General features: G+C 41.7%; 1 protein-coding gene across 4 annotated transcripts in view; it reads left to right on the top strand.

The window, feature by feature from the left end:
* ANKEF1 (ankyrin repeat and EF-hand domain containing 1) overlaps nt 1-19,312 on the top strand; it is a 35,990-nt gene extending 16,678 nt beyond the window's left edge. For 3 of the 4 annotated variants that reach the window (XM_037896155.2, XM_043544044.1, XM_037896156.2), the window contains 4 exons: nt 6,069-6,295; nt 9,823-10,013; nt 12,553-12,687; nt 14,633-19,306. In XM_037896155.2, coding sequence (XP_037752083.1) covers nt 6,069-6,295; nt 9,823-10,013; nt 12,553-12,687; nt 14,633-14,785 — 706 coding nt within the window. In that variant the 3' untranslated portion in view covers nt 14,786-19,306. Of the gene's footprint in view, nt 1-6,068; nt 6,296-9,822; nt 10,014-12,552; nt 12,688-14,632 lie in introns of all 4 variants that reach the window. The other variant, XM_043544045.1, reaches the window with a different exon arrangement.
* The last annotated feature ends 1,838 nt before the right edge of the window (nt 19,313-21,150 follow it).

Genomic DNA, 21,150 nt, shown 5'->3' with positions numbered 1-21,150 from the left:
AAGCCAACGTTTTCAAAGTGTTTGCTAATTTGGGGGGGGTCTGAGCTTTTGGTCTTTCAGAAGTGCCGGGTACCTAAATATCCAGTTGAAGTCAGTGGGATCTGCCGGTGCTCAGCACCTCTGAAAATCCACCTCAGCGTGTCCCAAATTGGGCATTCCAAAAACGGAGGCACTCAAAATTAGAGGATGCTTTTTGAAAATGTTGGCCTAAGTGACTGGCCCAAGGTCACACGAGCAGTCTGTGGCAGAATTGGGAATACATCCTAGATCTCCTGATTCCCACTGCCTTTAGAGGCAAAGGTGTGAATTGAGACTGGTGCATAAAAGCATTACTGTACTTCCTTTCTACAACCACAGCAGGCTGACACATGTGCTGAGTAGATTAGGCTTAAGGCTGTAGTCAGAGACACTGCTATCTAATATATTCACCACTTTAAAAGTTCTGCGGCAGATTGTAGTCAGCAGACACGCTTGGGAAATGTAAATAATAAAAGGTAGGATTTTTATTTTGAATGATAGTTAACGATTCATTCAAGTAATTTGGAAGATGTTCCCTTAGGCATTTATCTGAATGACTGTCGGGCTGTACCAGGGCACGACAGGGTGTCTGTTCAACGAGGAGAACAAAAGAGCAGAATGTTGTGTTATATGCAAAAATCGTTACACACAAGTGCGACGGGTTTTTAAAAACCCTTTATTTTTTTTAATTTGAAAGACAGTGATATTTACCTTAGCATTACTCTCTACATATAGCAATTCCCATTTCCAAGGGTGAGCAGTTACTTACAGTCTTAGGCTCTGTTGTTAGTGAAGCCTTGTTGAGGCTGGTAGGTGCTCCTGTATCCATCAGCTTCACCAGCAGCTTGCTGATTCAGCAGACCTCGATGTTGTTCACAAAGACCATGGGGCTCGGTTCAATGCTGAAGGCGCTCAGCCAGGTTAGATGTCGACAAAGCACAATTCCAGTGCCCCATAGGAGCTACAGGTACGCTAATATATGTATGCCTGCGACAATGGTACCAGCTCAACCAGGACATTAGGATCTGGTCCCCTAGGCCAGCACAAAGGTGCCCCTCCTATGTCTTCTCCTTTTATACATTGATATAAAGACGTTACATGTTACATTCCATATGCTTTTCATTCTTTTCTTCTACCTTGCACCTGCTAGTTCTAACAAAATATCCTCATCCATTATCCTGTCATTCCCTCAATATCTTATGAGGGGTCTGTCTGTCCCCCAACCATCGCCTGGGAATGTGTTCATGCAATTACTTGAGAACTCTGGTTGTTCCTGTATCATCCTCTCAGGCCTGGAATGTGCTTACTTGGTGTTAGCTAATACCTGGTGCATTGAAATTTTGCCAAGACCAGGCTTCCTCTGGTTCACAACCTTTGGTTCTTACTGTTAGTTGTGTGCAGGGCTCCAGTAAGGCCTACGCTGCCTACAGGCCCCAAGCCTGAAGAGACTTAAACTCATGCAACCTAGTGCATTTCAGCAGTCCCACTAACATTAATGGGACATTTGTAAAGTTACGTACATGTTTAAGCCTGTGCATTCTTGGAGTCTAGTGGTTATGCTTATTGGGCCAATTGATCTTTACTGACTTTATCAAACCTCCATTGAGTTCAATGGAGTTACATCTAGGATGAATTTTGCCCCTTATGTTTAACATTTGGACCTTGTAACATGGTAAAGCAATGTTAATTTTGGGATTTTAAACAGACAAAAACAGGAAATTCAGAGGTAAAGTGCCATAGTAAATGTTAGCTTTGCACCTTTTGGCAAGATAGAATTTCAGTACATGGTGAAAATATTGCTATGGGAATCTATCTGGGCTCCCTTTTACAATATGGTCTTTCAACAAACCATATCGAGTGGAATACAAAGTGTTCCGTATGTTCATCTAAGGTTATAAAAAATGGTGCAGTTTGACCGTAAATCGGCAGTGCGTGCTGTGGTTTATTTGCACAGTTTTGCTGGAGCAGTATTATAAATCGGTTTGATAAAAAAAAAAATACAGCAAGAAACAGTGCTAACATGCAAGTCCTATGTAAATCAATGTTATGTCCTCCCCTGGAATACTCTGTTCAGATCTGATCAGCTTGTCCCTAAAAGGATAAAATAGAAGCGGAGGGGGTTCAGTGAACAGATGGAGAGAATAATGGCAGGCATGGAAAATAATGCATATGAAGAGAGACTGGAAGGATTGTGAATCATTTACTCCAGAAAGGAGATGAATAGGAAATGATAGTGATGTATAAAATAATGTATGGTATGGAGATGATTGAGCACTTCGCTCCCCTCGCCCTTTCTTATGCAAGATCAAGAGTTATCCAATGACACTGAAAGCCAGCAAATTTTAAAACGGGTAAACAAATAACACTCAATTAGCCGGTGGAACTTATTGCCAAGATGTCACTGAGAGCAAGACTTCAGCAGGATTTTAAAAAAGATTAGACATTTATATAGATTACAAGAACATCCAGGACTACATTTGTAAAGAATTTAAAAGACGTGTGGATGGAATGCAAACCCTTGTGTTTCAGGGCATAAGTCACCTTTTGGCCAGAGCGGGTTAGGAAGAAACTTATCCTGAAACATCTTATAACTGTGGGGTTTCTTGCATCTTCCTGCGAAGCATCTGGTATTGGCTCCTGGACTAATGTTCTAATGGATGTTCCAGTTCAGCAATTTCTACATTGTACCTGTATGGGACAGTCCCAGATACAATGAAGCTGATGTAGCTGGGGTGTGTGTGTGTGTGTGTGTGTGTGGAAGGGGTTGGGGAAGAACCCTCAAAGGTCTTTTACTCCTTGTAAACCCATTCAGTGGGGCTTCTGAGACGCAGCAGACTTGGGGAGGATTATGGGAAGAGCCAGTGGCTTGTTTGAAAACAGGAGGGAGCATCGTTCTCCCCTTTGATAACTGTGAAGGAACCTTGGTGAAGTGATAAGTCAGGAGAAGTGGCTGATGGGGCCCCTCCTGTTCTGAGCTCCACCTGAGGGAAGTGTACCACAATCAGCTGGGTCCTGGTCCTGCCCGGATGGACCCCTGCATGCCTGCAGGGCCTCATTAACTTCAGCAGTGTCCTGCTTGCGCACAGGTGTCTGCATCCCTGGATCTAATTACCTTGGACTGGAGACAGTCTTTCAGACCACTGCATTTTTGTTAATTCAGTTCTTTGCATGTAAATTTTCATTTCCACAAAGTAAAAAAAAAAAAAAAAAAGAAGAAGAGTGAGTAAAATAAAAAGCAAATGCAAAAAATATGAATGGAGAAATATTAAAAATATGAAATTAACCAGAAGGGAATATGGAAGACGGAGAGAAAAGTCTGAATATAAGATGTAAAAAGTGTAACGGCATAATCAGGATGGCTATTCAGGTCACATTTTATGAAGCAGCTATGTCAACAATATTGCAGCAACGTTGATTATTTCTGTTTCTGTAGTAAAATAAAATATTTATATTCTTTCTGCGAGCCTAACTCTTATGCTTTCTCTCAAGTTGCACATTTCACTTCTGTCATGCCATCATTGCTGTACTGCTATGTAGGATAAACTAGATAAACAATACTGAAAACGTCCCCCGATTACACCAGTGTGAAGTTTTTAATATCAATCTTTCTAGCTCTGAATAATTAAAGAAATACTGAGCTCTGAATAATTGAAGAAATACTGTAATTTTCTAACCTAAAGCTGTACAGGTATGCAGTGTTGGATCATCAGCTTGTATAAATCAGCATAGATACTCTAGTTTCAGGAGAGCTACACTGATTTATGCCAGAGGTCTGGCAATTTATAATTAGAGAGAGTCTGTTTAGTGTTAAAATATGAGTATTATTTGATTCTACAATATGCATCCGGTAAAGTATGGTGAAATCTGGGTAGTAAACTACTTGGCCACATCCCTTATAGAATGTAACTATTTCAAAATAAAATTGGGTGCACTGACTTTAAAAAAAAAACGGTTGAGAAAAATCTAAAGAAAATCCAAGGAAATGATCTGATAATTGGATGAGCTTCTCTTTCATGTCTCTCTTCACTGTCATCCCTGTTTGGAGTCCATAGGCTTTAATTCTTTGGGCTGTGGAAGAACATTCAACAGATGAAAATGTTAAAGTGGGAGGGGAACTGAAATAAATGATGTAACCAGAATCTAGAGCACGCACCTGGAAGGGTTTCTGCCTCACATCCATTGTGGCCTGTCCCTTAGGGCTTGTCTTCACTGCATCAGTGAGCTCAAGTTACTGTACTCCAGCTAACCTAGCCCCAGTGAGAGCAACCACACTGCAAAACAACACTGCAGTGACGCAGTGTGACTGGATGATCGGGTGATGAGTTACTGTAAGTCACGCCGTTGCATCCCCCCAGCATTACTAGCTCCAGCCTCAGCATCACTTGAGTTTAAACCCACCCTCCACCCCTGACAGGCTAGAGTTTAAAGCACCATTTAACTTGACCAAGAGATTTTTGTGAGTGGATAGGAGTTGAGGAAAGAGTAACATTTGAGTTATCACTTGAGCTAACTGGGCTGTGAAGACATGCCCTTAGATATCCCTCGGCCCACGCCACTTCCCGCAGCCCCCATTGGCCTGGAGTGGCGAACTGCAGCCAGTGGGAGCCGCGATCGGCCGAACCTGCAGGCGCTGCAGGTGAACAAACCATCCCGGCCCGCCAGCGGATTTCCCTGACAGGTCGCGTGCCAAAGGTTGCCGATCCCTGGTCTAGATGAGTGGCAGATTCCTGTCCCCTGGATCATTGCTTCTGAAGCAGCAAAGCAGCATGCAGCCCCTTAACTCAGGGTGGATTTTGAAGTGACAGTCAGCCTGAATTGTTCTGGTAAGAAGAATCTGAGGATGCTGATCTTTTGTTAAAGAACGTAAAACATAGCCATAAGGGTTAGAAGATCACACCAGGGGGCCCAAGTGGAAGCCAAAGCACAGTAGTGGCAGCAGTATAAAAACGATATGTTTGATTCGTGACATGAATCATTTACAACCCTATTGTTCCCCTCCTTACGGAAGCATTCTTGCAGTAATTCTTGCAGTAATGTGAATAGGCACCATACAGCTGTTCAAAGATGGGAATCATAGGATTGGAAGGGAGCTCAGGAGGTCATCTAGTCCAGTCCCCTGCACTTATGGCAGGACTAAGTATTATCTAGACCATTCCTGACAGGTGTTTGTCTAATCTCTTAAAAATCTCCATTGATGGAGGGTCCACAAACTCCCTAGGCAATTTATTCCCACTGCTTAAGCACCCCAGTAGTTAGGATGTTTTTCCTAATGTCCAACCTAAACCTCCCTTGCTGCAATTTAAGCCCATTGCTTCTTGTTCTATCCTCAGAGGTTAAGAAGAACAATTTTTCTCCCTCCTCCTTGTAACAGCCTTTTATGTACTTGAAAACTGCAATCATGTCCCCTCTCAGTCTTCTCTTTTCCAGACTAAACAAACCCAATTTCTTTCAATCTTCCCTCATAGGTCCTGTTTTCTAGACCTTTAATCATTTTTGTTGCTCTTAGTTAGCTAAGTGGTCATCAGCCATACGAACTCCTAAAATTCATTTAGTTCCATGATAAGCCACATCAGGTATTTTAAAATATTTCAAAGCTGTATGACAGAGAGATGAAAACCCATGAAAAGGCTTCTTACATTTAAAAAGTAACGTCATGCATTTAATGTTTACTGGACCTGGAACTGTGAAACAATCAATCTAGATACAGTAGTTGTATTCATCTTTATATGTACACAGTACCTCTTTATTAGAGAAGTTCATGGAGGACAGATCCATCAATGGCTAGGACATGGAGGACAGATCCATCAATCCATCAATTAGTCAAGGTGGTCAGGGACGCAACCCCATGCTCTGGGTGTCCCTAGAGGTGAAACAGTTTGAAGCTGGGGTTAGATGACAGGGGATGTCACTCGATAATTGCCCTGTTCTGTTCATTCCCTCTGAAGTATCTGGTACCAGCCACTGTCAGAAGGCAGGACACTGGGCTAGATGGACCATTGGTCTGACTCATTATGGCCGTTCATATGTTCTTATGTTTTATTTATTTACAGGGCTGATGTAAACGCAACTGACAATTTCAAGTGGACTCCTCTGCACCATGCCTGCCATGCAGGTCAACAGGACATTGCTGAACTGCTTGTGAAGTATGGAGCAGCGATAGATGCAGTTACAATCAACAGTGCCACCCCACTGATGAGAGCTATTGAGAGCTGTAGATTGGACTCAGTGCAATTTTTAATTGATTCTGGTGCGAAAGTCCAGATGGAAAACAGAAAAGGTAAATATCCAAATTATTTGTGGTCACTTTCGATTAAAAAGGCAGGAGAGGGTTTGGAGTTTTTCTCAGTTACACATAAGCTTTGTTGAGACAGTGGATCATATTGTAAAAGAAGTAAAATGAAGTGGTATGTTCTTTGAGGATCTGGCTGTACTACGTTTCTGGTGGTTCTCAGCATGGTGCTCTGGGGAGAGAGTTAAAGTTGTCTTAGTAAATTTAGGGGGCGTGTTCCTATTTTCCAGTGTTTAGGGGTTCAGTATTTACTACGTGGAACCCACATTTTAAGAACATTAAGAACGGCCATAGAGGGTCAGACCAGTTGTCCATCTAGCCCTGTATCCTGTCTCTAATAATGGCCAATGCCAGATGCTGGAGCATGGGGTTCTGTCACTGACCATCTTGCCTAACAGCCATTGCTGGACCTATCCTCCATGAACTTCTCTCATTCTTTTTGAACCCCACTATACTTTTGGCCTTCACAACATCTCCTGGCAACGAGAACCATAGGTTGACTATGTCTTGTGCGTGCATTTGTTTTAAACCTGCTGCCTATTAATGTCATTGAGTGAATTTCATTCTTATGTTACGTGAAGGGGTAAATAGCACTTCCCCGTTCACTTTCTCCATACTACTTGTGATTTTATAGACCTCTGTCATGTCACTTAGTCATCTCTTTTCTAAACTGAATAATCCCAGTTTTTTAAATTTCTCCTTGTATGGAAAATGTTCCATGCCCCTCATAATTTTCGTTGTCCTTCTCTGCACCTTTTCTAATTCTAATGTACCTTTTGGGAGATGAGGTAACCAGAACTGCATGCAGTATTCAAGGTGTGGCCATACCATGGATTTATATAGTGGCATTATGTTACGTGCTGTTCAGGATTTCTATCGTTTTGTGCTTTTTGAAAAAAGTGGGTCTCAAGAGTTTTGGGGTTTTTTTTGTTTTGATTTATTCTTTATGTAAAAATTCAAGCTTAACTCTAGGTTAACAAAGTTTTTTGCAGTGAAATAGAGTGTCATTGAAAACAACTCTGCTAGGACTGTAGTGGCTCCCTTGGTTTGCAAATGGTTAGTAGTGAGTACTAGAGTGAGGTAATGCTAGTTATGTAAAGCAAAATTGTAAAGGTTTTAATTGTGACCCATCTATAATAGCCATTGTGTTTTTACTTTTAATTCTGTATGTGGCACTTGTTTGATGTGCTTCTTCCTGTTTAGCAGTTGGATAAATATTATGCTGTGTTAGCAAAAATGACAACAAAAATGATCTGAATTTATACAGAAGTTATTACCTTGTAGTAGCAGTAGAGACAGGGATCTCGTGCAGCTCTGTTAGTTTCCTTGGTTTTCACATGATGTAGTGGGAGAGTCTCATTAACTTCAGTCTGCAGAGGTGTCCAATAGATGTCATGCATCAGAAACTACTTCCAGTAAAATAAATGTTATTAAATTAAAAATATATTGGCTGGGTGTTTTGGCCAGCTGCTGGTATTTATTGATGCAGTCTTGTCCCCATTGACCTCCGCTGGCAAACTCCAGGGAAGGAATTCTGCACCTGTACTCCAGCCCCTATGCACTGTTATGTCACCATGCAGTGGCCAGAAAAGGGATACAGGACAATTCTTCTGGTGAAGGTCAGTAGCTCTACACAGGTCCCCTTAGAAGCCTTGGCATAGAAGATATGCTGGGGCAAGAAGGGAGACTTCATAGCTCATTCCTCAAAAGGGATTCTGGACAACTCAAGGTTGCAGGCTGCTGTAGTTAAGAGCAGCCCTGGAGGCCACTCTGCATTGTGCTGGAGGCTGCATTATCCGCCAACCAGACCAAAATCCCAACACCATGAAGGGGGTTTAAAGTCCTCTTTAATCCATGCTGTTTAAGTAATAGTAAGGGGACACGTTTGTTCTGAATAAAAGAGGAAAAACTTGCTCCAGCTGTAAACTTCACTGTGGGCCAGTTTTTCAAAATAGCCCAGCATCCAATGCCTAAATAAGTAGTTGGATTTTCAAAAGAGCATTTGAATTGCCGGGTGCTGAGCAATCTGGAAATCTGGCCCTTATTTAGGTCTGCAACTGGGAGCTGAGCTCTTTTGAAAATCTGACTCTGTATATGTATCTTCTGCTCTGTTCTAATCACACCTCTGTGGGCAAACAGTTGTAAGTAGTGGGGGAAAACTTCTCACACTAGCCCTTTCTAATTGTTAAACAAACCATTCCCTTCATCAGCTATAGTGCACATTTAGGGTTTGTTTGTTTTTAAACTATTGTGAAACGTTTTAGTACTTTCTATAAGGTATGATTACGTGAAATGTCAAAATTGTTGGCAAATGTGGCTTTATTCCTGGGGTTGAGACGCACAGCAGCTGTTCAACTAAAACAATGATTATATGTGATTCATGTAGCTGGCATCATTTAAAATGAAAACTTTTATTTCTGTCACTGAACATTTTAATCTTGTAGGTTTCTTTTTTTAAAGACATGGGAGCATCTATGAGGGGATGAAATGCTTGATCCAGAGGGCTCTCAGTAGAGCTGATTTGGGAAACACAGCTTGTCCAAAAACATAGTTTTGTCAAAAGTGAAACTTTTTGCAAGAAAGGGTCAGTTTCAATGAAGCTTGCATGGGAAGGTTTCTCAGGTCCATGGAGCACTATCTGGTCAAAGTGTGTGTGCTCCCCCTCTTTCTCCGGCCCCCGCAAATAGGTTGGTGGTTAGGGTGCTCACTTGGGATGGGGGTTCAAGTCACTGTCTTTCTCACATCCCGGTGGAGAGTCCTACCTGCCAGACTATAAGCTGTTCTTGGATGTGGGGAGGGGTGTCTCTCTGATTTTTCAAAAAAAAAGGAACAAATTCTAAAGATTTCAGGTTTTTTTTCCCCTGTGTTAAACTGGACATTTTTTTTGAAATCCTAGAAATTTTTGTGTGGCCCCAAAACCATTCCCCATCCAGTTCTAGGCCAGAGCCTTGTAATACCCACTGAGTTCACTGGGAATTGCAGGTGCTCAGCTCCACTGAGTTTTGCCACAGAGGAATAACTTTTAAAATGATGGTGTTCCACTGAGGGCCCTAAAAGAGGTGGAGATCTACTCTAGCCTGTTTTAAAGCCCTGGCTCTGCAATATGCTGACCGCTTCCTGGGAGGTGTTGAGTGCCTCCAAGTAAAGTCACCATCTTGCTGAATTTGCTTCTACAAGAGTTCAAATATAAACAACAAATGTCAAAAACTATTACAAGCAAAATGACCAACCAAAGAATACATGTGAAACACAGTTTAGGGGCTTGATCCTGAAAACCCTTAGTCACAAAAATAGTGTCTACTCCTGCAAGTATTCCCATTGATGTCGGCAAGGCTGATAGCATGAGTGAGCACAACTCATGTGTTTCATGGTTAGGAGGCTTGAGCTGTAACTGAGTTCAGTGAATTGCAGTGTCATTATGGTGATCAGTGCCACCGTTTATTTTCATGGCTGATACAGCTACTGACAGTGATTCTTATTGTGAACTTTGCTTTTGCTTTTTCTTTTTTAAAAAGGCCAAAATACTTTGGACATTGCAAAGGCGTACGCTGACTTTAGACTAATTGACCTGCTTCAACAAAAACTGGACCGTTTGCCAAAACCACCAGAAACCAAAGCAGATAAAGGGAAGAAAGGGAAGCAACCTGGCAAGCCTAAATCAGCTGCTAAGCCCAAGCAGGGGGAGGCTGAAGCTGCAAAGGAGGAGGTATGATAGATAGCAGGGGGTAATGAAATACAGCCAAGGAGGTGATTTGATTTGCCAACAGTTACTAAGATGCTTGTTTTCTTCATTTATTTTCCAGACAAAAGCTATAAAGATGCTCTACAAAATACTTACGCAAACCACGCTAGCCCTATAACCGGTGACTGTGAGAAAGGATTAAGGCATTGGGTATCTGGGATTGAACCCCCATCTTCTAACTCATTGTATGATCCTTCCTTGTATGATCTTGGGCATTCCCCCCCCCCCTTCTCTATTTAGCTGTAAACTCTTTGGGGGCAGGGACAGTGCCCGTCACATAAGCCTCTAGGTGCTATTTTCATATTAACAATAGCACGTGTGGCATGCCCCCAGCCAAATGGTATAAGGACCATTTCATCTCCACGGTAACTTGAGCTTGCTATTTTGTTTCTCTGGTCCCTGAACTCCTGCTTAGCAGCGCTCTTCTCACGGTTACCAGTGCCCCGTCAGGTACTCCTGTGACATCCGCTACCTACTGGCATCATGTAAGTCACTTTTTGCCAACGTGACTCCATTTTTAAAAAAAGTTTTGCAATACCCTTATTTACTATCCCGGCAGATTCAGCACAAGATAAGGAAATTACAGATCAGACTTTCCAAAATGCAATTTTGGTGGTGGTGCGGGCTGGATTGGGTTGGAATTTAGTTCTCCGTAAAGTCTGCATGCTTCTGAGCTGACCTATGGTGAGAGGGTGTGCTGGAGGTTTATACCAAGCGGACATAGTGATTGAGGGGCAGTCTGGACCTCACAGATCTGGAGAACGTAACAGAAGAAGAGATCAATTGTCAGTATTTAGTTGCAGCTCTTTAGTGCAACCCCTTTGGCCTAGCAGGAGCTGTGGGAAGCATTCTGCCTGATCTTCAAACTAGAACAGGAATAGTTACAGTTTGCTTCAGGGCCAGGGTGAAGAATTCTGGAGGGAGCAAGAGCCTGGCAGCATGGACCATGAGAGTGGAGAGCATTGCAGCTAGTGGGACTCAGACACAGAGTTTATTATTTGTATTACTGTATACCTAGTAGCGCCAGTTATGGAGCAGGATCCCATTATGCGAGGTGTTGTACAGACACCGAACAAAAAGACGTTCCCTGTCCCAAAGAGCTTTCAATCTAAAATGTTAGGTGTCTTTCCAAAGGTCACACAGGAAGTCTGTGTCAGAGCCACGAACAGAACCCAGATCATCAGAGTCAGACCTTTATCCACAACTTCAGCCTTCCTTTCTGCTAAGCCGCACAGTCGGTACCCAGAACCCTCTGGTACTTTCGTGGCCTTGGCTGTATCCACAGATCTGGCCACTGAGAAAGTGCAAGGAACATAATCGCTATCCTAGTCATGGGCATCTAAATATTATTGTAGCACTTGACCCTCACCAAGAGTATTTACTTTGTTTAAAGTCGATACTTTGCAACATGTGGTTTCTGAATGACACTCTCCTGCTGCTTTGAACTCGTGTCGTACTCATTCATCAGCTAAAACTGTGGATTGGGTAATTATTTTAGTGCAGGGTTGCCCACTGACCTGCTTGGTGTGTGATATTCCAGGGACTGTGTGTTCTGTGGAACCTAAACACAAGGTAGAGAAATGTCCTTTTCCCTCATATAATCTTTACTGTCATCATGATTGTGATATGTTAAAAGGAGACCTTGTTACATCCGGCATATGGGGCCTGACCCAAAGCCCTCAAAGTCTCAATGGAAGACTTCCATTGAGTTAAGTGGGCTTTGGATAAAGCCCCTTGACTTTTCTCCCAGTAGTGAGTCTGCAATTATCACGTATTCCGCCTCTTCAGATGTTGAACTATTTGAGTTACATTTTTCAAACCCTGCCTCTGTTCTGAGTGTTCTTTTCCCTGGTGTGTTCTCTGCACCCCAGCCAGAGCCTTGAGTACCTGATCTTTCCCCCCTAATACACATTCTAACACCGGCCTTAGCAGCTTCATCATAGTTATGGCATTTTCAGTTGTGACTTTCTTCGGAGTTTCTCAGTGCTGCTTCTTAATCAGCCCCAGGGGATGCTATTTAGAGATGCAATGCAATTATTCCCTCCGGGACTAAAAGTGCTTTCCTTAAAATAATCCTGCCCTTGACAACCTAGGGAGAATGTGACTGAGACTAGAAGTCAAACTCTGGTTTAGCCCTTTGGTGTAGATGCCCTACGGGCTTTTTCTTTGCAGGCTTGTTAGTTAATACTTGTGATACATGGAAAAAGCATCAAGCTTTCTAAACTTGTCAACCAATTCTTTTGCAAATGTGAATATTTCGTCTGTAAATTCCCAAGAACTGCATCCACTCGCCTGATTCTTAAAATGCTTCCCTCGTTTTTATTTCCAATATAAATGCTTAACCCTTTTTTTTTTTACATGATTCAATAATAAAAATCCTTTCTAGAATGGATACACACACATACATCTATCTGGCTGGCTGGTAAAAGAAATATCCTACAACAACTAGTATGAACGGTGTTTGAAAGGGTGACATATTTGTCTTGTGCTTAAACTTTTGCAGCCACCTCCACCAGTCGCAGAAAAATCTATTTTTGAAGAAAAGAAAGAATCCTTTAAGGACAATGTTATTCATCTGAATTCTTTAATAACCAGTGGCGCTACTAAGAAAGTTGATATCACATTCATACCCAGAAAAGTAAGTATATTAGCAGAGCCTCGATACTGCTGCATTTTGACACTGAAATGAATATGACAATAGACCTGTATTCTCTGCTGGTGTAAATATCTACAGCTTGATTGAAGTCAAAGTCAATTCAGTAGAGCTGAACCCATTAACACCAGCAGAGAATCTGGCCCAATATATTCAGAAATATCAAAAATATACAACTTTTGTTTGCATGATTTGGAAACGTGGCTTTCATAACTAGTGTCACTTTGCTTGCTCTGCTTAAGATAAATCATTTTGTTCTGACTCTAGAAATTAATAGCCTTCAGTATTTTTATTACAAATCAGTTGATCAAAGAGCAACAACCTTGTAAAAATTCAGGTGGTTTCTCTCTGAGAAAGATGCTTTACAATGTTGACAATGAAGTTGTATCAGGGTGTAAGGATGGTCCTAGTGTACCAGGGGTTAACTCCAGATCAGCTTTCCTCACCTCTTCTACAGCTGTTAAGGGGAAGAGCTATAAGAACGGCTGCTTTGGAGACAGAGGGGCGAGTACCTTTAGAAGAGCAGGGCTGTCATTTGTCTGGCATAAATCCATTCTAAGGAGTCTTTCTACTTACTTGTCAGTTATGTTATTAATTTATTTGCCTTTCCTGTTTATAAACAATAATCATTGCGGAAAAGATCTTGCTGAAGACAACTGATTTTTTTTTCTGAGTCATTCTCTCCTTCAAGATATGTACTGTTGAAATTAAAGAAATTACAATTAACCTGTGGAACTCATTGCCACATGGTGCCACTGAGGTCAAAATCATAACAGGATTCAAAAAGGGGATTAGACATTTAATGTGGATCCATAGTTACAACTGTAACTATATTAAATGTATGTTAAAAATAAATAACACCTTTAAAGGCTGTAAACTCTTATGCTTCAGGCATAAGTTGACTTCTAACTGATGGGGCTTAGGAGGAAACTTTCCCTTTGGGCAAGTTATCCCATGACTGCACCTTCCTCTGAAGTAGCTGGTGCTGGCCACTATTGATGACAGGATACTGGGCTCGATGGGTCACTGTTCAGATCCAGAATGACAGTCCCTGTATTACTGTAACAATTAACAGGTAAGATACACACATGGACCCCTATTAATCCATCAGTTGCAGGTGAAAGCTGTGGACGTTGCAGATGCAAACTGAAAGAACAGTCAGGCCCCAGTCCTTTTCAAAGCATGTTTGTAAACGTTTGTCCTCACTTACAATGTGCTATGTGCAATAAAGGCCTGTGGCCTCCTTTGTCACACAGAGCTGCAGATTCTGATGCCATCAGTGGCTATTCAGCAGGAGTGCTGGACATCCATTTTTTTCTATATCAGATATTCTTGTCAAGTGACAATGGTAAAGAGCCTGTGGCATATGCTTCCCTGCAGCTATTAAAGACGTTTGGAAATTACGTTGGGGAACTCTCTGTCGCTATGACGTCTTTTAGCCGGGAAAGCTATTTGGTTGTGCCAGGTATGGAAGCAGGAAGCAATGCTGGATGCGCCATCCCATGGGCACTAATATTTTACTGAATGAGGAAGAGGTTTTGTAACTATACAGACTATTTTTAGGGTGGGATTTTTAAAAGTGTCTAAGGGACACAGGGTAGGATTTTCCAGAGCTTATAAGTGAATTCCAATTCCCACTGGAAGTCCATGAAAGTTAGGTGTCTAACTTCCTTAGGTGTTTGTAAAAATTCCACCCTCAATTGGCTGGAAATAATGTAATATCAGGGTGAATTTCAGGATTCAAATCACAGATCTCCCAGCTGATAAAGCAGATATTCAACTAAATAGCCAATAGTTTGTCCGTCTGATATTGATTCTAATTTAAAAAAAAACTATATCAAAAATGTTGAGACAATTGCATAAGCATTATTCATTAATTAGAACATACTAATGCTTAATTATTACAATTGTATTTACCTTTGTTTTCCAGACTTGGACCCCGGAAGCGACAACAGCTAGTCTAATAAGAAAGCGGGAATTGCATCGTGAGCGCTTTACTTATGAGGTGGACTTTGAAGACTTCATGATGCCATTTAAGAAGAATTTCATGGGAAAAGCCCGTGCGTTAGAAATGGCGTCTTAAATTAATTCGTGCCTTTCTTTGCATCAAAGTTCAGAAAGGGCTTAAAAGCAGAGGCTCCTTTTTGAAGGCAGAATCATGTTACCCTTATTTAATGCCCCTCAATTATGATAAAATTGGAGCAAAACTTTATTTTTTCCTTTGTACAACTGTGTAGTTTCCCTGTAGTTAAGGGCTTAATCTTCTAAGAGGCTGAGCCACAGCAAGATTCTAGACTCCTGAAAGGATCAGGCTTTGATTTACCAGTGTATACAGACTCTAGTTCCATAAAACAATGCATCCTTTAAAATTTATAAACATAGGCACCATTGGCTACAGCTTTATGCTGCCATACTCTTGGGCACAGGGCAAGACTCATCTAAGGGAAAGTAGCGTTTTATTTATCTTTCTCTTATTAGGATTTTTTTAAAAAAGAACAGGGTAAATTGCAAGCAGGATAAGTCCTCTATTGGGATGTCCTGAGCCAGTGCTACGGGACAGTCAGGAGGAAAGCATCATCCTTCAGAGAGATAGATGGCATCACTCCTATTAGTTAAAATTTGAAAATAGACGAGTAATGAGTAGTTCTGGTATTAATTCCTGAACTGATATTTTCATATCCCATTACACACACTTGCAAAATGGACACATGCAGGGATTCGCTCAGTATTGCATTACTCGAGTTCTGAGCCAGTGCACCACACTTGTGACTCAGGCCCATGATGTATTTTCAACAAACTTGCCAGAAGCTGGGACTGGATGATGGGGGATGGATCCCTTGGAATTGCCCTTTTCTGTTCATTCCCTCTGGAACATCTGGCACTGGCCACTTTTGGAAGACAGGATACCGGGCTACATGGACCATTGGTCTGACCCACTATGGCCGTTCTTATGTTCTTTCAAAAATAATCAGTACTGGGAGTGTAGTTTTGCTCTTGTGGGGCTTGATACAAGGTCTTTTGAAGTCAGTGGATGTCCTATACTCAAGGAATGAAGACCAGTGAATATTGTCCCTACCTTAGAAATAGGCTTTAGGAGTGATCTTGGGAATTATAGACTGGGGGGCCTTGTTTTAGCACCAGGAAAACTGGTTGAAAACATACTTAAAAAGAGAAATTATAAGACACCTTGTTTGTTTGAAGATGAAAACGCCCAGCGTGGTGATGTGTGTCATTTAAATAGTACATAATTTTTTTCCATAGTGCATGTGGAACTCCCCACTACTATATACCTGAGGACAATAACTTAGTACAAGATGTAGACATTTATATGGATTATGACAACAGCCATAGTTACTTCAGAGATGACTTTTTTATATATATATAAGGGATACAAACCCTTATGCTTCAGAGCCTAAGCCAATTAGTAGTTGAATGAGTTAGGAAGAAAGATTCCTTGTGGCTAGATTATTCTATAATTTTCCATTGCAGAGATGCTCGCATCTCCATCAGAAGTATGTTTCTGAGACACGATACTGGACTAGAAGAACCACTGGTCTGACCTGGTGTGACAGTGCTTGTATTTATATTTGTGTCTCCATGAGCTCTAGATCCAGTTTTTTCAGTTTACAAGGGTAAAAATATTCGGGTTTTTTTCTGTCAGTCCTGCCAACTCTACACGGAATCTGAGAGTCTAGCTGGGTTCTTTCCTCCATGTGTATCATCTCCAGTAATTAAGATTCTGCAGACCAAATTCTGCCCTCAATGACATCTGTGCAGCCACATTGCCCTTAATGGGTGTGCACAGGCACTGCTGAGTATAGCATGGACTTCGGTGGGAGCTTTGCCTGAGTAAAGACTGCAGGATTGAGACCTTAATAGTGGTGGTACTGTACATTTCTCTACCCAGCCTCTTACTAGCCCAGTTACCCAAAGGAGCCCGATGCTTTTTACCCTAGTTGCATGCAGAACGATAGACGTACTGTTCACTGGTACGGAGACAGAAACTTGAAGCAAATGACTTAGACACCCTTTGTTATGAAAATAATTCTTAATGAGCTATGTGCCTGACATTTGAAAATTTTGGGGCCAGGTTCCCAGCTAGTGTAAATGCACATAGCTTCATTGACTTTACATCAACAGAACCTTTGTGCTTCCTTTCTTTTGAAGATGAACACACCCAGTGCAATATTACGTGCAATTTAAAATGACTTTATTTAACATGTAATTATTTAGAATAGAATTGGCATCTTCGCCCTGATGAAAATTCTCAGGGCAAGTTGCTTCGCGTGGAAGAACGCCCCAATACTACTGGTATTGTAGTTTGTATATTTCAGAGTAATGGTGGCCTTTCAAGGGAAATAGGGTGTCCTGGGTTGACATCAGTTGTTTGGGGATTCTCAATATATGGGCATGGTATCTTTGATCCTCAGTTTATGCCCAGATAGTTCAAAATAATAAAATAATTGTATTCAAACTATTCAGAGAGAACTGTGCAAAGGAGGATGAGGTGGCAGACAACAAATGATCAAAAATAAAGCTGGATCTGTACATACGGGAAAAGCTTCAGGATCGGTTTGATAAATCATACACCCTAGAATAAAGCAGACTTCACAGATAGAAATGAGGGTGGGGGGAGCGGGGAAATTCATAAGTCAATTATTTCAGAAGGTAAATAACAATGTTCACGACATGGGCGTATCATGGGAATTAGCTGGGAGAGTTTTCTCAACATTAATGTCAGCTACTCATTAATACCGTAATAAATAGCCTACCCTTAGGTAATCACTGCTATGATTAACTAAGGGCAATGTCCTGTTTGGCTTACACAGATGAGTGGCTCCACTGGACGGGAGAAGGATTTTGTTTGGTTGCAGTAGAAGAGTTTAACCTAACCAGTGTACAGTGCTGTTTCTCCCATCGTTTTGTGTTGTGCGGTATGAGGCTTGATTGTGACTGGCCCTTGAAAGGCATGCAAAAAGCTTCTCCAGTGCATAGTTGCAACCCCTGGGCACTTGTGACTGACCCCTCTGTGCCCACTGGCAAAAAAAAAGGGGGAAGGGACCGTGTAGGGCCCCACCCTTTTCTTACACATTGCCCAAAAGTGGGAAGGGAAGGGGATTAAGAAGGAGGTGAAGCCACAGCTCAACCCAGAACAACATGCTGGGTGCAATGGGAGGAGCAGTTTGTGTTCTGGTAGCCTGGGAAGTCCGTCTGCACGGCAGGCTGCTCAGGGAGGCTCTGCCCCACCTCTCAACAGGCGCCAGTGTATTTATGGCACCACTTGGCCCATAGTGTTCTAAGGTGGGGATAGGATAAAAAGCACCCTCTAAAGCAGGGCTTCTCAACCTGTGGCCCACGTGCTGCGTACAGCCAGTCAGCACAGAGCTGCGGCCCATGTGACATCCTCAGAACCATACAGGTAGTACTGGATGTGGCCCACGTAAGACGTTGTGGGCTGCATATGTGGCTCACAATGGTAAATAGGTTGAGAACCACAGCCCTAAAGTAAAACTCCTTTGTGTGTGTGTGTGTGTGTGTGTGTGTGTGTATGTGTGTGGAGGGTGTATTTATAACCTATATAAGTATAATTTTCAGTCTGAAGGGCAATTCAGAGGCAACACTAGTTTGTAAAGACCTGGTTTGGTTAATTTTGGACCTGACCCTACTCATCCGCGCTCACATGAGTAAGGGGTACAGTGTGAGCCTGCAGAATCAAGTCCTTTGGTGGCACAATTTTCTCCTGTTACGTTTTTTTGTTCCATCTGTACCAGGGACTTTTAGCAAATCAACAATCTGCACAACCACCAACATAGTTTTTTTTTAACGTGGAGACTTCGTTTCCATTTGATGCAGCAGCTGCAGTAAGTCACTCCATGTGCTGCATTTCTTGGGATTACTACACTCAGACTTGAAGGCATTCAGGAGTTTACCTCACACCTCAAAGCACACCTCAGGTGTTTTATAACCTCACAGATTAACAGACCTCATTGTGCAGCGTCATGTGGAATGCAGTCCATGTCCATTGGGGGCTAATGAAACTACTCATGTGAGTAAAGGTCAGCACATACATAAGTGTTTATAGGATTGGGGCCTTAGATTGTAAACTCAGGGCAGGGATTGTGTTTTACTCTCTAGTCTGACTAACATGCTGGGGCCTTGATCCCTGACTGAGTGCTACTGCACTATATTAAATGATTTATCTGGAGCTATCCTTGAAGGCCACTCATATGCCAAGGTTACATATTCTCAGTTTGGCAGAGAAAAGGGAGTATCATTTAGAGCTTTGTTCAGCAAAACTATTTACGTGAGTAAGGATTTTGCATGATTTCAGTGCATCTCCTCATGTGAATAGAGATTACTCAAGTGAGGAGAGCTTTTCAGGGTCATGTTGCCTTTGGCTGTGTCTGACATGACTTGCTATATATAAACATGAAACTATGAAATATGTGGGAACGTTCTGCCTTAAAATTACCCACTTGGTGTTTGTACCTTGTTATATGTTTGAAAAGCTCAAGCTCTTGTTCAGGAAGCCCAGGGATGTGTGTGGAAAAACTTTTGTTACTTGTATGTTTAATAGCAAATCAATATTTATTAAATAAACTCATTTACAACTAATGCAGAATGCAGCATCCTGATTCCTCCAGGGCTTTCAATGGCAAAAGTCATTGCCACCCATGCAATAGAGGAGCGTAGGATATGAGCCACGATTTTCTGCGGGAGTGCCAGTATGAAGATAGTGAACAGAAACCCATCTGCAAGTGTGTAGACAAATCAAAATCTTGTATGTAATTGTGAAAATGACCTGCATCACATGACAGAAAAGAGGTAAGTTTGCCTCTAAACTGAGCTCCATGATCTGCACTTGGGTGGCTTTTATTCAGCAGTTAGAGTTCATGGTTTAAGCCCTAAATAAGAAGGCCTATCTGCCTAAGGGATTGTTTGCCTTATGTCCCTTCATAGAAATTGAAACTGGCTGGGATGGAACGGCTTACCATCCCTCTGGAGAAATCAAGAGGTAGATTCTTCTCCATTTAGGAACAGTTCTGCAGAATTCTCTGATCTTCAGCAAAAATACAGGAGTTGGGGGCGGGCATTCTAGGCATTCTAGCCTCTTTAGCCCTTAGGACTTTTTAAATTTTATTTTTGTAGGTTATTTTGTTTAATGAACTTTGCATATGTTGCGTGGTTCTGTGTTATTGTTTATGTGAGTAAGGTGTCACTATTTGCAGATGGTTGTGCCCTGTGGATTAGGAGTAGGAAATATTGAGGTGGCAGAAAAAAGAGAACCAACAAAGAGTTACGAGAGACCTCTGACAGGAAAGTGCCTGGGGTTTCAAGTTCTCCATTGCTAAAATGAAAGGATTGATCTTTACAGAAAGGAAAGTTACAAAGGTGTGTGAACAGTATCTGTGTGGAGAACAAAGAGATATAGTTAAAAAGTTCAAATTTTTAGGGGTCATATCTGATACTAAATTACTTTGGAAAGATCATATAGACGCCTCTGGGGCCTTCGCTTTAGATTCAAAAGTTGTGTTAGGCCATAAGAATTAAGACAGCCAGTTGACTGGATTGTTATGGTGATTTATTTTGAGTTGCACAAACTATCGCAGCTGTGAATTTCCATTTTGCAATACACGGATACGGCAAAAGATACATGCAGTGACTAACAATTTTAATCTAGGTTAGAGGACTCTCGGTTTCATAGCACCAAAGCAAATAAATCAAGGGGAAAAGCGAGGACAACTGCCCTGCCAATAAAATGTTAGACGGTGTTTATAGACATTGCATGACACAAGAGCACCTCTGGTCTCTATTGTCCAATAATCCCACTTACACAATTACCGTCATAACAGGGATCTTCCCTTTTTTTGTTTGGCTTAGTGTCTGCTAAAAGATTCTCTTCCATGGATGCAACTGTCATGTGTCTTAAGCAAAGGTTAATTAATATTTAAAAGTGACTGAGTAGAAACATACCCACATATTTAGAGCAATGGTTTTGGTTTCTTCCACCAGTAGGGCTGAAGACTTTGGCAACATTTTGGGCAGTGCAACCTGCATTGGCATAACAAGAATGAAAGGAAATCAGAGTTTTGCAAGTACCCACTTTTAATATATATTTGTGCCTTTGCCCCAGTACCCTTTAACAGGGAAGTTGTCTTAATGGCAATCATGCCGAAGGAGTTCCAAATTAGTGGGCTTTAAAAAACAAACAAAGTTGATCGAGTCTCGAGAAATAGATATGAGAGAGCTGGAGATATCAAAAGTGATTTCAGCCATAAATATCTACAGTAAAATGTCTGTATTGGAGTCAACATTTCTTTGCAGTACAGATATAACCCAGCATCTACCATCTTTACTCATAATGGGCCACATTCTTGGCTAATACAGATCAAATAGTACCTTGCTCATCAAATAAACCTTTTGATTTCAGTGGCACTGCTCAAGAAG

This window comes from Chelonia mydas, chromosome 3 (genome assembly GCF_015237465.2).
Source record: "Chelonia mydas isolate rCheMyd1 chromosome 3, rCheMyd1.pri.v2, whole genome shotgun sequence".
Classification (NCBI taxonomy): Eukaryota; Metazoa; Chordata; order Testudines; family Cheloniidae; genus Chelonia; species Chelonia mydas.
The sequence above is the reverse complement of the archived record's forward strand: the minus strand, read 5'-3'. Positions and strand labels throughout refer to the sequence as shown.